This window comes from Pristiophorus japonicus, chromosome 5 (genome assembly GCF_044704955.1).
Source record: "Pristiophorus japonicus isolate sPriJap1 chromosome 5, sPriJap1.hap1, whole genome shotgun sequence".
In the NCBI taxonomy this organism is placed as follows: domain Eukaryota; kingdom Metazoa; phylum Chordata; class Chondrichthyes; family Pristiophoridae; genus Pristiophorus; species Pristiophorus japonicus.
The window spans coordinates 176,803,730-176,820,247 of NC_091981.1; the positions used below are offsets into that span (position 1 = coordinate 176,803,730).

The following is a 16,518-nucleotide window of genomic DNA, read 5'->3' on the forward strand; positions in this document are numbered from 1 at the left end:
TGAAATCAACTTTATACAGGTGCTTCTTCGATGGCTCCTAGGGTAAAATGCACTGATTGGGTTACGAGTAATAGAGACCTGTTACGTCTCATGCTTGATCCTCAGACTCTGCTGAGTTAGCTAATCTCAGCCAATTGTCCCCCCTGTCTCAAGCTGGGGAGGGATAGGAATAAATCAACTGAGGCTCTCTTTCCTAATTTCCCTAATCAGTGGCCTCTGCTGTAAAGTGATGATGTATAGATATTGGATAAGAAGAACAGGCTCAGCTGTGATGTTTCCCAGAAGCCTATCAATATTCAGCATTCAGGTTGGCAAGTGAAGAATGGCCACTTGGGAACGATACAGGAGAGCGCTGGCATTCCTGGAACTATATATCAGCATAACACACCTTGCCTTCCCTTGTCTTGTTAGCTCTACCCAAATGCATTACCTCACATTTCTCCGGATTGAATTCCATTTGCCACTGTTCTGCCCACCTGACCAGTACATTGATATCTTCCTGCAGTCTACAGCTTACTTCTTCATTATCAACCACACAGCCAATTTTTGTATCATCTGAAAACTTCTTAATCATACCCCCTACATTCAAGTCTAAGTAACTGATATATACCACAAAAAGCAAGGGACCTTGTAGTGAGCCCTGGAAACAGCCTTCAATCACAAAAACATCCATCGGCCATTACCCTTTACTTCCTTGCCTCTGAGCCAATTTTGGATCCAACTTGCCACATTGTCTTGGATCCCATGGACTTTTACTTTCGTGACCTGTCTGCCATGTGGTACCTTATCAAAAGCCATGCTAAAAACCATATACACCACATCAAACGCACTACCTTCGTCGACCCTTCTTGTTACCTCTTCAAAAAATTCATTTAAGCTAGTCAGACACGACCTTCCCTTAGCAAATCCATGCTGACTGTCCTTGATTAATCTGTGTCTTTCTAAATGAAGATTTATCCTGCCCTCAGAATTTTTTCCAATAATTTTTCCACCACCGAAGTTAGGCTAACTGGCTGTAATTACCCGGTCTATCCCTTTCTCCCCTTTTAAACAACGGTACAACGTTAGCAGTCCTCCAGTCCTCTGGCACCACACCTGTAGCCAGAGAGGATTGGAAAATGATGGCCAGAGCCCCTGCTATTTTCCCTCTTGCTTCCCTTAACAGCTTGGGATACATTTCATCTGGACTTGGGGACGTATCCACTTTCAAAGCTGCTAAACCCCTTAATACTTCCTCTCTCACTATGTTTATTTCATCTAATATTTCACACTCTTCCTCCCTGATTGCAATGGCTGCATCGTCCCTCTCTTGTGAAAACAGACGCAACATTTTCATTAGGAACCATACCCATGTCTTCCGCCTCCACACACAGGTTACCTTTATGGTCTCTGATGGATCCTACTCTTTCTTTAGTTATCTTCTTATAAAACATGTATTTTAAAAACATCTTTGGGTTTTCCTTGATTTTACTTGAAATATTTTTTCATGCCCTCTCTTTGCTTTTCTAATTTCCTTTTTAATTTCAACCCTGCTCTTTCTATACTCCTCCAGGGTTTCTGCAGTATTGAACCCTCGGTATCTGTCATAAGCTTCCCTTTTTTACTTTATCCTACCCTACTATACTCATTGACATCCAGGCTCTAGATTTAGTCCCACCTTTTTTCTTTAGGGGAACATATTTGCTCTGAACTCTCACTATCTCCTCCTTGAATGTCTCCCACTGCTCTGACACTGATTTACCATCAAGTAGCTGTTCCCAGTCCACTTCGGCCAAATCCCATCTCAGCATAGTAAAATTGGCCTTTCTCCAATTGAGAACTTTTAATCCTGGTCTATCTTTGTCCTTTTCCATAACTACCTTAAACCTGACTGAACTACCACCCAAATGCTCTCCCACTGATACCCCTTCCACCTGCCCAGCTTCATTCCCGAAAACTAAGTCCAGAATTGTGCACTCTCTTGTTGGGCTTGCTACACACTGACTAAAAAACTTTTCCTGAGTGCATTTTAAGAATTCTGTTCCCTCTATACCTTTCACACTAATTGTAACCCAGTTAATATTAGGATAGCTGAAATCTCCTACTATTACTGCCCTATTGTCTTTGCACTTCTCAGAATTCTGCCGACATATTTGCTCTTCTATCTCACTCTGACTGTTTGGGGGTCAATAGTATACTCCTAGCAGTGGGATTGCCCCTTTTTTGTTCTTCAATTCAATCCATACGGCCTCATTTGATGATCCATCTAACATATCATCCCTCCTCACAGCTGTAATTTTTTCTTTAATCAATACTGCAACCTCCTCCTTTTTTATCACCCTCTCGATCTCGTCTGAAAACCCTGTAACCAGGAATGTTGAGCTACCATTCCTGCCCTTCTTTCAGCCATGTCTCAGTAATAGTATTATCATACTCCCACGTGTTCATCTGTGCCCTCAGCTCATCTGCCTTATTCCCTAGACTCCTTGTATTGAAGTATATACCATTTAGCCCTGCCAAACTGCCTTATTGTCTATTTCTAACCCTTGTTCCCTCTGCCTTCCAAACTCGCTTACTAATTTTCTGCCTTTCATTTCCAGCTTTGCTTCTCTCCCTTCTGAATCTACTCTCAGGTTCCCATCCCCCTGCCAAGCTAGTTTAAACCCTCCCTAATAGCACTAGCAAACTCCCGTGAGGATATTGGAGTTCCAGGATTTTGACCCAGTGACAATGAAGAAACAGCGATATATTTCTAAGTCAGGATGGTGTGACTTGAAGGGGAACTTGGAGGTGATGGTGTTTCCATGCGCATGATGATGATGATGATGCCCTTGTCCTTCCAGGTTGTAAAGGTCGTGGGTTTGGGAGGTGCTGTTGAAGAAGCTTTGGTGAGTTGCTGCAGTGCATCTTGCAAATGGTATACACTGCAGCCACGGTGCGCCGGTGGTAGAAGGAGTGAATGTTTAAGGCGGTGGGTGGGGTGCTAATCAAGCGAGCTGCTTTGTCCTGGATGGTGTCGAGCTTCTCGAGTGTTGTTGGAGCTGCACTCATTCAGGCAAGTGGAGAGTATTCCATCACATTCCTGACTTGTGCCTTGTAGATGGTAGAAAGGCTTTGGGGAGTCAGGAGGTAAGACACTCGCCGCAGAATACCCAGCCTCTGACCTACTCTTGTAGTCACATGTGGCTGGTCCAGTTAAGTTTCTGGTCAATGGTGAGCCCCAGGATGTTGATGTTAGGGCATTCGGCAATGGTAATGCCGTTGAATGTCAAGGGGCAGTGGTTAGATGCTCCCTTGTTTTAGATAGTCATTATCTGGCACTTGTGTGGCGTGAAATTTACTTGCCACTTATCAGCCCAACCCTAAATGTCAACCAGGTCTTGCTGCATTTGGGCATAGGTGGAGTGTAGTTATGCTTATTCAGGCTTTTTACAAACCAACTGAAACCTTGATTCACAATCTTTCTCTTCAAAATCCACATAAATAGGTTCAGCCAAGAAAACTCTGAAAATGTTTAGTGAGGAGTTTGGCTTGACTGGAGACTTGCCCGAAAATGAGGATCATTCACCAACTGTATAAAAGTACAGGGATGTTCCAGAATCACCTGGACAGCCACCAAATAAAGCATTAGATTACTTATCTTGGATGCTATAATCCTTTCAACATACACACACTCTACCTGCTCCCTTACATAAGTATTGATGAAATAGGTCCAAATTTGATCTGACCACAATAACTTCAGAAAATGCAGTACTATAAAATGGTAACATTCATATTCTTCACCTGCATCTGAACAGCAAGCTCTGGTTCCTAATACAGAAAATCAAAGGGGAATAACCCTTCAAACTGTTTTTCATGTTGATGACATGAGTCCAACTCTACAATAATGTCTCCACCATAAATCATCATTCTCAGAAACAGAATCAGGGAAAATATCAAAGGAAATTTGGAAGAGGAGGAAGAAGGTAAACAGTCCCTCCAATATTCACTTCTTGTGCTCAATCTTTCACGTCTCTCCTTCAAACTCACTTTCTACAAGTGATCATTTAAGTTGGTTTCCTTTGACTTTCTCTTAGTATCTCTAAATGATTACTCTTATTAATAGGTTCGTGTTTCAAAAATTGTTTTCTCTCTCTACCTCAGTTTTTTCTAGCTATTAGCTTCTTGGGATTGTCTAAGGGATGCTTGAATTATTTTACTGCTGTGGCCTTTATATTTACCATTTGGCTTTTTAATAAAGTATTTGTGGATATTGACTTTCCTAAAACTATACATCTATTTCACAGTAATTTAAATTTTACATATATTGTCCAAATTATTGCTCTGGTCTACCCCCAAGGTCTGTCCATGTTCCACTCTAGTCGTTTCACTTCTTTGTTTTGCATTCCCTGGTTATCTGTGCTTTCATATTCTTGTGGACTTTCTCTTGATATATATTGGGATGTGGAGATGTAGAACATATGTAATCAGTGTCAACCATCCCCATACTCCTTAACAGAATGGGCATTACTGAAACTGGAGAGTACTTGCAGAATAACCATTATTACAGATTCTATACTGAGCATTTCAAATTTACAGACACACAGTAACCCCAAATAAATGTGCATGATGTATAGGTGGGGTTAAAATGTATTTCTAGCAAAGATAATTTCAAACATTACATGGACCAAAGTGAAATCTAAGTGACTGCGTGACAATGTAATTTAAAAAAAAAACTCGTGTTGGGGCCACTGGCTAAGAATGGTTTGTGTCCTTGTCTTTTTGAAGGGGCTGTGAGCCAAGACAATTCAAATCTAAAATCAGCCATAAAATGCATAATGATTAGAAAAAATGAAAATAACGTAAAGCACAATGAATCTCGGCCCTATGGTCAACTCAGATAGTTTAGAATTTAAAACATTTCACAATGGCATTTACCCAGATTGTACTCAATCCGTCTGTGAATACATAATCATAATAATGACTTTCTGAACATGTCTTAAGCGCCCTTTTAATATTAATTACCTAATAAAGCTGCCCAGTGCAAAGGAGTTCGAAATAAATTATCATAAGATGTTATATTGCATCCTTCATACAAGGTCAATACATCAACTACAGCTTCATTTCCATCAGCAACAGCAAAGTGAAGTGGTGTTCGTCCTTCATAGTCCTGCCAGTTCAAAAGTGATTCAGTGGGAGCAGCCTCCTATCAGGTGGAAAAAATCAGAATGTTGTAATATGCATTGCCAATAATACTTTTAAAATGAGTAAACCCTCTGAATAGTATCTAACCAAAGGGGAAAAAAAATGTTTTACCACAAAAAATATTCATAAGTCAAAAAACAAAAATCTAAAGTTAAAGAGATGCTCTGCTTCAAAACATTAAGTCAGTCCACAGTCCTCAGTTCGTACTATAGGGAAGGGTTTAGGCTGGGGTTTTACCAAATGGCTTATCCCATTACGCAGATGGTACAGAGTATTTCGCAGACTGGCCAGAGCACTGCATTGGAAGGAACATAGGAAGGAAGGTACAGGACAGGAAAAGATTATTATGGTTCCTCAGCTCAGTCCCAAAGACTAATAAGCTATTAAACTGCACCTTATACCTTATATGAATTCTCACCTAATGAATAAAATTGACAAAAAGAAAATGTTATCTAAATTATTTCAATCAATAAACACTTTACATATTCAATTATTATCAAGCCGCAAATTATTTTTAATTTGTTCTAAAACTTTCTGTGGTGCCAGGAGGAACATGAGTGCTCCCCCTGCCTCCACAGTTCTCATGAACGCCCCCCCCGCCCCAATGCCCACTTCAACCCAACCCACCAACACCCTGCCACTCCTCAGAATTTATACGAGGGCTGATGCCACTGACAAAGGCAGCCTAAAATTGATTTTTCTAGTGGAGGGAGCTGCCTGTGCAGCTCGTCCTGAATATGTAGATGAGGCCCATGTTGGGGTAGATTTGCACCTGGGTCCAAAAGTAAGCCCAGACGCAAATCTACCCAAATTTGTTTTAAGCAGTGCATTGATTCTGTAAGAAAAGCAAATTAATAGCACTCCCAATGTTAGAGGATATAGATCAACAAAACTGGAGCTAATCCTCATCTGCTACATACCCAGATTGATCTACAGTCTCATGATAATGCAACCCGCTTAACTCATATTACTGGATTATCTGAATTTCAACTGAATGAAAGTCGCCTGCGCTGTTTGATTCCTGTTGCTTAATTCGAATTTCTGGTTAATTCAGTTTTTAAAGTGCAAAATTACTTTGAATTATTAATAGACTGAAGTTATGATGTTACACCAATACAGCAGAGCAATCTCCTATTAGTTCCATTCCCACACTTAGTGCAATTTCGATTGTCTTCAGTCACTGCAGGAGAGTTTGAAGCAACATACTTACCAAAATGCATTTCACTGTGTGAATGGCTGTAGTGTCTTTGTTATTGGCAGCCCAATGCAGTGGGATTTTGCCTTCAATGTCAGGAATGCCTATATTGGAATCGTGTTTTATCAGCAGTTTCACATGCTCCGGATGGTTGTAGTAGGCACTCCAGTGTAACGCTGTTTGCTATAGAAATTAACAAAAATATTTAAAAACAGGTCAGTTGAGATTACTGTAGATACCAGGTTACTGTACTTTTCAAATTTAGGAACACTGTTCTGTATTAGTGTTTTGCTATAGTCACAGAGTAAGTTGTTAATCTTAGCTATCCAACAGAAGGAGCTATTAAATAAAGTCCGGGGGCTAGATTTTCCGGTCCTTAACGCTCCGGGTTTCGCCCCGGAGCAGCGTGAAAGGCGGCGGTGAGGTCTCCAGCACCCTCCGGCAATCCTCCGGTCGGGTTTTGCGGTGGCGCTGAGCAGCACTGCTGGGAAGAGCTGCACCAGGTGTGCAACGCCCCTGGTTGCGACACCGGAGTGAGTTTTGAGTCTTGCCCGATCCGTTCGCCTGGATGTGCGCCCGCAATGACCACCTGGGAAATCAGAGCGGTCCAGCCATACCGGCAGTGGAGAGGAAGGTAAAGTATGTTCGAGTGTTTTTGGTTTTAAATTTTTGTGCGATTTGTGTTGCGGTGGCGTGGGCAATGTTTTAGGAATGTTTTAGTAGGTGTTTTTGCTTCCCCCGCCACAGGCCTCTCTTGGAGCGCTCCGGCCCGGCTCTTTAGCTCGGGAGTTTCCCTTCCTTGCACCAAGAGAGGTGTACAATGCGTCCCTTAGCGCTGCACCCCCTGATGCAGGACCCAGATGCCCAAACTTAAGTACTAAAGCGCAAACTATTCCCGGCCGCTAACTTTCCCGACCCGCCACCATTATCACCCCGAAAACAGAAAAGCCGAAGATCCAGCCCAGGTGCCTCTATAAAGGAACAGTGTAACTATTTGTACTGCACTTTTTTGACAGACATGTGTCTGGCAAGCCCCACCCCATCAAGCTCCGAGCCCTCCCCTCCCCACCCCTCCCGGCCCCAAATCATTCTCTCCATGTGGTGCGGAGAAGCAGGAGCTGAGGCCCCAGACTCCACTCAGGCCCCGATTCTCTTTCCTCCCCCCGCCCCCGCCAATTTTCTTTCTCTCTCCCCCCTGCCGACTCTCTCCCACGCTCCATCCCCGACCCCTTTCGGGTGGCCGAGAGTGGTGGCGGCAGGGGGCCGAGAGCAGCAGCGACGGACAGAGAAGTGGTGGGGGGGCAGGACGGGGGTGGAAGAGCGAGAGAGACTGAGGGAGAGGCAGGCTGAGGGGGAGAGAGAGAGAGAGAGAGAGAGAGAGAGACTGGGAAAGAGGGAGAGAGACTGGGAAAGAGGGAGAGAGACTGGGAAAGAGGGAGAGAGACTGGGAAAGAGGGAGAGAGACTGGGAAAGAGGGAGAGAGACTGGGAAAGAGGGAGAGAGACTGGGAAAGAGGGAGAGAGACTGGGAAAGAGGGAGAGAGACTGGGAAAGAGGGAGAGAGACTGGGAAAGAGGGAGAGAGACTGGGAAAGAGGGAGAGCGACTGGGAAAGAGGGAGAGCGACTGGGAAAGAGGGAGAGCGACTGGGAAAGAGGGAGAGCGACTGGGAAAGAGGGAGAGCGACTGGGAAAGAGGGAGAGCGACTGGGAAAGAGGGAGAGCGACTGGGAAAGAGGGAGAGCGACTGGGAAAGAGGGAGAGCGACTGGGAAAGAGGGAGAGCGACTGGGGAAGAGAGAGCGACTGGGGAAGAGAGAGCGACTGGGGAAGAGAGAGCGACTGGGGAAGAGAGAGCGACTGGGGAAGAGAGAGCGACTGGGGAAGAGAGAGCGACTGGGGAAGAGAGAGCGACTGGGGAAGAGAGAGCGACTGGGGAAGAGAGAGCGACTGGGGAAGAGAGAGCGACTGGGGAAGAGAGAGCGACTGGGGAAGAGAGAGCGACTGGGGAAGAGAGAGCGACTGGGGAAGAGAGAGCGACTGGGGAAGAGAGAGCGACTGGGGAAGAGAGAGCGACTGGGGAAGAGAGAGCGACTGGGGAAGAGAGAGCGACTGGGGAAGAGAGAGCGACTGGGGAAGAGAGAGCGACTGGGGAAGAGAGAGCGACTGGGGAAGAGAGAGCGACTGGGGAAGAGAGAGCGACTGGGGAAGAGAGAGCGACTGGGGAAGAGAGAGCGACTGGGGAAGAGAGAGCGACTGGGGAAGAGAGAGCGACTGGGGAAGAGAGAGCGACTGGGGAAGAGAGAGCGACTGGGGAAGAGAGAGCGACTGGGGAAGAGAGAGCGACTGGGGAAGAGAGAGCGACTGGGGAAGAGAGAGCGACTGGGGAAGAGAGAGCGACTGGGGAAGAGAGAGCGACTGGGGAAGAGAGAGCGACTGGGGAAGAGAGAGCGACTGGGGAAGAGAGAGCGACTGGGGAAGAGAGAGCGACTGGGGACGAGAGAGCGACTGGGGACGAGAGAGCGACTGGGGACGAGAGAGCGACTGGGGACGAGAGAGCGACTGGGGAAGAGAGAGCGACTGGGGAAGAGAGAGCGACTGGGGAAGAGAGAGCGACTGGGGAAGAGAGCGCGACTGGGGAAGAGAGAGCGACTGGGGAAGAGAGAGCGACTGGGGAAGAGAGAGCGACTGGGGAAGAGAGAGCGACTGGGGAAGAGAGAGCGACTGGGGAAGAGAGAGCGACTGGGGAAGAGAGAGCGACTGGGGAAGAGAGAGAGACGGGGGAAGAAAGAGAGACGGGGGGAGAAAGAGAGACGGGGGGAGAAAGAGAGACGGGGGGAGAAAGAGAGACGGGGGGAGAAAGAGAGACGGGGGGAGAAAGAGAGACGGGGGGAGAAAGAGAGACGGGGGGAGAAAGAGAGACGGGGGGAGAAAGAGAGACGGGGGGAGAAAGAGAGACGGGGGGAGAAAGAGAGACGGGGGGAGAAAGAGAGACGGGGGGAGAAAGAGAGACGGGGGGAGAAAGAGAGACGGGGGGAGAAAGAGAGACGGGGGGAGAAAGAGAGACGGGGGGAGAAAGAGAGACGGGGGGAGAAAGAGAGACGGGGGGAGAAAGAGAGACGGGGGGAGAAAGAGAGACGGGGGGAGAAAGAGAGACGGGGGGAGAAAGAGAGACGGGGGGAGAAAGAGAGACGGGGGGAGAAAGAGAGACGGGGGGAGAAAGAGAGACGGGGGGAGAAAGAGAGACGGGGGGAGAAAGAGAGACGGGGGGAGAAAGAGAGACGGGGGGAGAAAGAGAGACGGGGGGGGGCGGTGGAGAAGAGACACGGGTGGAATCGGAGGTGAGAGAGGAAACTCAGGGAAGACGGATCACGTTCTTCTAACCCTCTACAAGGGACATCGTTGGAGTGAATGATATCCAGAAGTCACGACACTGTCACTATTCACTTCCTACCCAATAAACCTGTTAACAATTCGTACACAATGCCCCATCTATGGTGGGGTGAGGGGAAGGATGCACTTGCGCTAGGGTAAGGCACTTTGGCTGAGGGAGGGATGTACTTGGACTGGGATAAGGCACTTTGGCTGGGGGAGGGATGTACTTGGATTGGGGTAAGGCACTTCAGCTGGGGGAGGCATGACTTGGACTGGGGTAAGGCACATCGGCTGGGAGAGGCATGGACTTGGATTGGGGTAAGGCACTTGGGCTGACCCCTACTGTCTTCTGGGGAGCTCTGTCCTCTGTCGCTTCAGGAAGTCAAAGTGGATCGAGTTATAATTTGCAAAGTCAGTGAGACCTTGGGATGGGCGGTTCCAATTACACATTCCTGTGAAACTTCAGGGTTTGGCTTATCCTCAAGGGGACCAATCATAGACAAAGGGTGGAGCATGGTGGCCATTCTTGCAGTACAAATAAGTGCATCCATAAAGGAAGAGAAGGGTAAGATGTAGGATTTCAATTCAAATCATGATGAGCTTCCCAATGGCTAAACCAAGAATGGCACTGAAAGCGGCCTGGGTGTAGATTATGCACCCAGGAAATATGCCATGAGTTGGATGGATAGGGATGAGGCAAGAAGGAGAGAAGATAAAAAATACATTAAAAGGTATACAAAATTGGAAATATTTTCATCATCAGCAATATAAACTAAAGGGTACAATCCTAAAGGGGATGCATGAACAGAGAGACCTGGGGGATATGTGCACAAATTGATGAAGGTGGCAGGGCAGGTTGAGAAAGTGGTCAAAAAAGCATAGGGAATCCTGGGCTTCATAAATAAAGGCATAAGAGTACAAAAGCAAGGAAGTTATGGTGAAACTTTATAAAATACTGGCTCAACCTCAACTGGAGTATTGTGTCCAATTCTGGGCACTGCACTTTAGGAAGGATGTGAAGGCCATAGACAAGGTGCTGAAAAGATTTACGAGAATGGTTCCAGGGATGAGAGACTTCAGTTACATGGGTAGACTAGAGAAGCTGGGGTTGTTCCCCTTTCAGCAGAGAAGGTTGAGAGGAGATTTGATAGGTGTTCAAAATCATGATGGGTTTAGACAGAGTAGAGAGAAACTGTTCCCATTGACAGAAGGGTCGAGAACCAGAGGACACATATTGAAGGTGATTCACAAAAGAGCCAAAGGCGACATGAGGGAAAACTTTTTTATCCAGAGAATGTTTAGGATCTGGAATGCGCTGCCTGAAAGGGTGGTGGAGGCAGACTCAATCATGGCTTTCAAAAGGGATTTGGATAAGTAACGAAAGGAAAAAAAATTGCACGATTACGGGGAAAGGACGGGGAGTGGGATAGCTGAAGTGCTCTTGCAGAGAGCCGGGCACATGCTCAACATGGCGAATGGCCTCCTTCTGTGCTGTTCTATGTTTCTATGGGCCCAAGTTTCCACATGATTCGCGCCTGATTTTTAGGAGCAACTGGTGGAGAACGGACTATTTTAGAAATCGCAATTCTCCACATTTTTTTTTCTGCAGTTCTAGTTAGGTAGAACAGTTCTAGTTTAGAACAGAATTTTTTCTTCAAAAGGGGGCGTGTCCGGCCACTGACACCTGATTTGAAAGTTTCCACAGTGAAAATGTACTCCAAACTAAAGTAGAATGGCGCCAGTGAAGATTTTTGTAGAACTGAAAAAACCTGTTCTACACATTAAAAAATCAGGCGCAGGTTACAAATTAGGCGTCCAGAACGAGGTGGGGGGGGAAGGGAACTCATTAAATTCGACAATAAATCCTCATTTATACTTCTACAAATATCATAGAAATAAATCCAACCTGAATAAACATTTATAAGCCAAGAAAAGATTAAATAAACCATCTTCCTACCTGTGTGAAAGTGCTTCAGCCAGGGAGAATTCTGCAGCTGTTCATGCCGCTGAGCGAGAGAGAGAGAGGGAGGGAGAGAGAGAGGGGAGAGAGAGAAGGGGAGAGGGAGGAGGGGGAGGGGAGGTGGAGGGGGGGGGGAGGGGAAGAGAGGGGGGGTTAGGGGAAGAGAGGGGGGGGTCGGGGAAGAGAGGGGGGGTCGGGGAAGAGAGGGGGGGGTCGGGGAAGAGAGGGGGGGGTAGGGGAAGAGAGGGAGGGGGGTCGGGGAAGAGAGGGGGGGTCGGGGAAGAGAGGGGGGGGTCGGGGAAGAGAGGGGGGGGTCGGGGAAGAGGGGGGGGGGGTCGGGGAACAGGAGCGGGTGTCGGGTCGGGGGAGCGGGTGTCGGGTCGCGGGTGGGGGGGAAGCGGAGCGGGTGTCGGGTCGGGGGAAGCGGGCCTCGGGTCGGGGAGCGGGTCGGGGGGGGGGAGCGGGCCTCGGGTCGGGGCGGGGAGCGGGTCTCGGGTCGGGGCGGGGGGGGGAGAGCGGGTGTCGGGTCGGGGCGGGGGGGGGGGGGGGGGAGTGCGAGGGTCGGGGCGGGGTGGGGGGGGAGCGGGTCTCGGGTGTCGGGTCGGGTCGGCGGTGGGGGGGGGGGGGGCGAGTGTCGGGGCGGGGCGGGGAGCAGGAGCTGGCCGTGGGCGGAGCCTCATTCACGCAGCCCCAGTGAGGCCATTGGGCCAGGGCTAGGGGCTGCGTGCTTCGGGCCCCTCCCACACAGTTCGGCGCCTGGAGCTACTGCACTTGTGTGCCGACTGTAGCGCGCATGTGCAGAGGCCCCGGCACTGTTTTCAGCGCAGGGACCTGGCTCCGCCCCCCCCACAGCTCGTGCCGGCTGCGCCGAGTGCCACAGGACCTGAAAGTCGGTGGAGAATACCGAGGATTTTTTTAGGCGCCGTTTTAGGCACGAAAAACGGGCGCCCAGCTCGGAGGGGCGCCCGTTTTTTTTTGTGGAAACTTGGGCCCTATGTTTCTATGTAACCATTTGATGATTTTATCAGCAGTATCTGTAGACAGAAAATGAATATATGAAGCAGCACTTTCCTAAGAGATCACCAATCTACCAACCAACATTATAAATTGCTTTATCAATCTAATTATTAGTAAGTCTCAATTTTTTGTGTCTGCATGATATTTCAGTTAAATATCTGGGAGTTTCTTTCAGATTCAACATTCTCCTTTGATGACTAATTGTAACCTGCTGATAATCTAATGTGGAAATAATTGTTTTGATTGTACTCCCACTGTTAAAGATTTTGCACTTCAATATATTTAAATTACATCAGACAATTGATTATTTTTATCTCAGCAACTTTACATTCCTGCTGTAGCTTTGAATACAAATACCTTGCAACAAGAAGCGAATAAAAATAACCTTGAACAAAATTTGTTTACTGCACATGATTTGTATCATGCCCAGCAGTATGATGATATTCTGATGTAACAATAGATTACAATATATAATGGACAATATCGTTTTAAATATAGTTCTGACAATATTATAATTGTGCCGAAACTACCTGCATTGGAGAGCAACATTTTTTTCATGGGGACTGAATGATGCAATGAGTTAGATGATGGCCTTTCACCCCATTGCAACCTGGCTTCAAATCCAGTCCAGACTGATGGGATGACAGTCCGCTCTATCTGCTGGCTATAAGAATCCGAAGTAAAATGAGTTTGGGTCGTCTCGGTCGAACTCCTAGTGGGCATTTGCACAAAATTGCTCCAAATTCAGCACTAACTGGCAATGTTATTCAGTTAGTCTGAGAATGGTTGGTGTGTGAACTGGGAAAACATCCCATACTGGTACATTAAGGGGTGCTATTGTGAGGTTGAGGTTCCGACATATTGTTGAAGTACAGTACAAGATGCTTTCATTTGTATCAGGTGCCCAACTTGGAGTGCTTGATGCTGAAACTGCGTGGCTGAAATGGAAAGTAGTTCATTACCCCCTCACCTTGAGAACAAAAATATATCTTTTTAAAACCATTTGCAACCAGACGTAACTCACTGAGCCTGCAGGATTGTGGAGAACACATTGATTTTGAAAGAAAAGCATGTTTTATACTGTGACATCATGCTTCAATTTTTTTAATTAAACATAGATTTTAATATTTTGCATCAGTTTAGCCTCCTTTTTTTGCTCCTAGAAATATTAAGCACAAACCAAGACTTCTTGAAAAGTAATAAATAAATTAAGTCTAGCCATGGATAACAACCCAAAACTTGGATGCTTCATTCATCGATCACATAGGAACATAGAAAATAGTTGCAGGAGCAGGCCATTCGGCCCTTCGAGCCTGCACCACAATTCAATATGCTCATGGCTGATCATTCAACCTCAGTACCCCAGCCCAGCCTTCTCTCCATACCCTCTGATCCCTTTAGCCGTAAGGGCCGCATCTAACTCTCTTTTGAATATGTCCAACGAACTGGACTCAACAACTTTCTGTGGTAGAGAATTCCACAGGTTCACAACTCTCTGGGTGAAAAAGTTTCTCCTCATCTCGGTCCTATATGGCTTACCCCTTATCCTTAGATTGTGTCCCCTGGTTCTGGACTTACCCAACATCGGGAACATTCTTCCTGCATCTAACTTGTCCAGTCCGGTCAGAATTTTATATGTTTCCATGACATACCCTCTCATTCTTCGAAATTCCAGTGAGTATAAGCCTAGCCGATCCAGTCTAGCCTCATATGTCAGTCCTGCCATCCCGGGAATCAGTCTGGTGAACCTTCGCTGCACTCCCTCAATAGCAAGCACGTCTTTCCACAGATTAGGAGACCAAAACTGCACAAAATACTCAAGGTGTGGTCTCACCAAGGCCCTGTACAACTGCAGTAAGACCTCCCTGGTCCAATACTCAAATCCCCTCGGTATGAAGGCCAGCATGGCTTTCTTTACTGCCTGCTGTACCTGCATGTCTGATGTTGTGTATCTGTAAAGCATGCACTCCCATGTTCCACCACCAGGGAGCGCATCACCTGAAGTCCCAAGGGATCCCAGCATCCCTTGGGAGCACTGTATATAGGCCGGCCCCTAAGGCATGTCTCTCACTCTGGAGTGTCTTAATAAAGACTGAGGTCACTGTTACTTTAACCTCCCTGTGTGCAGTTTTATCTGTGTTAGGAACACAACAACTGGCGACGAATATACGAATCCAACGCAAAGATGCAGCAAACTGTGGGCATTCTGGGAGAAGTTCTCAGAGGGTGAGGTCTGGGAAGCCTATGTCGAACGACTAGACCAGTACTTTGTAGCCAATGAGCAGGACGGAGAAGGAAGCGCTGCAAAAAGGAGAGCGGTCCTCCTCACGGTCTGCCGGGCACCGACCTACAGCCTCATGAAGAATCTTCTGGCTCCGGTGAAACCAACAGATAAGTCGTATGAGGAGCTGTGTACACTGGTTCGGGAGCATCTTAACCCGAGGGAGAGCGTGCTGATGCGAGGTATCGGTTCTACATGTGCCAGCGATCTGAAGGTCAGGAAGTGGTGAGCTGCGTCGCTGAGCTAAGGCGACTTGCAGGACAATGTGGGTTTGATGGCTACCTGGAGCAAATGCTCAGAGACTTTTTTATACTGGGCATTGGCCACGAGACCATCCTACGAAAACTTTTGATTGTAGAGACACCGACCCTCAGTAAGGCCATTGCGATAGCATAGGCGTTTATGTCCACCAGTGATAACACCAAACAAATCGCTCAGCACACAAGTGCTAACAATGTTCATAAATTAACTGGAACTGTGTTTGCGAGCAGAAATGTACAGGGCAGAAAACACGAGTCTGCAACTGCCAGCAGGCCTCAGGTGACCCAGATGACTCAGAGTCCGCAACAAAGGATGAATGCAAGGCAATTCACACCTTGTTGGCATTGTGGAGGCTTCCATTCAGCCGATTCATGCCGCTTCAAAGGGTATGTTTGCAAGAGCTGTGGAACAATGGGGCGCCTCCAACGAGCTTGCAGCTCGCCTGCTAACCACCATGTGGCAGAGGAAGATCGGTCCATGGTGGATCAAAGCAATTTCAAGCCTCAGAGAGAGGAGGCAGATGCTGAAGTACACGGGATGCACACATTTTCGATGAAATATCCACCTATAATGCTAAATGTAAAATTGAATGGCTTACCCGTAGCCATGGAACTGGACACTGGCGCTAGCCAATCCATCATGAGTAAAAAGATGTTTGAGAGACTGTGGTGCAACAAGGCACTCAGACCAGCCCTGAGCCCCATCCACACGAAACTGAGAACGTACACCAAAGAGCTTATTACTGTCCTGGGCAGCGCCATGGTACTCAAGGTCACCTACGAGGGCGCGGTGCATGAACTGCCACTCTGGATGGTCCCCGGCGATGGCCCCACACTGCTTGGAAGGAGCTGGCTGGGCAAAATCCGCTGGAACTGGGATGACATCCGAGCGCTATCACATGTCGATGAGGCCTCATATACCCAGGTTCTTAATAAATTTCCTTCCCTTTTTGAGCCAGGCATTGGAAACTTTTCCGGGGTGAAGGTGCGGATCCACTTGGTCCCAGAGGCACGACCCATTCATCACATGATGAGGGAGAGAGTAGAAATCGAGCTGGACAGGCTGCAACGCAAGGGCATCATCTCCCTCTATAAGTAACTATTAATCGTTTCTCGCTACAGGACCAATACCTAAGGCAGACGACCTATTAGCGACGCTGGCAGGAGGCAAGACGTTCACCAAGCTCGACCTGACTTCGGCCTACATGATGCCGGAGCTGGAGGAGTCTTCGAAGGGCCTCAGCTGCATCAACACGCACAAGGGACTGTTC

General features: G+C 47.5%; 1 protein-coding gene across 4 annotated transcripts in view; it reads right to left on the reverse strand.

Moving 5' to 3' along the window:
* The window catches only part of invs (inversin), a 367,882-nt gene that overhangs the window by 255,298 nt on the left and 96,066 nt on the right, over positions 1-16,518 (reverse strand). For all 4 annotated transcript variants that reach the window (XM_070881116.1, XM_070881115.1, XM_070881118.1 and 1 more), the window contains exons 3-4: positions 6,374-6,541; positions 4,984-5,164 (exon numbers count right to left, since the gene is read on the reverse strand). In XM_070881116.1, coding sequence (XP_070737217.1) covers positions 4,984-5,164; positions 6,374-6,541 — 349 coding nt within the window. The remainder of the gene's footprint in view (positions 1-4,983; positions 5,165-6,373; positions 6,542-16,518) is intronic.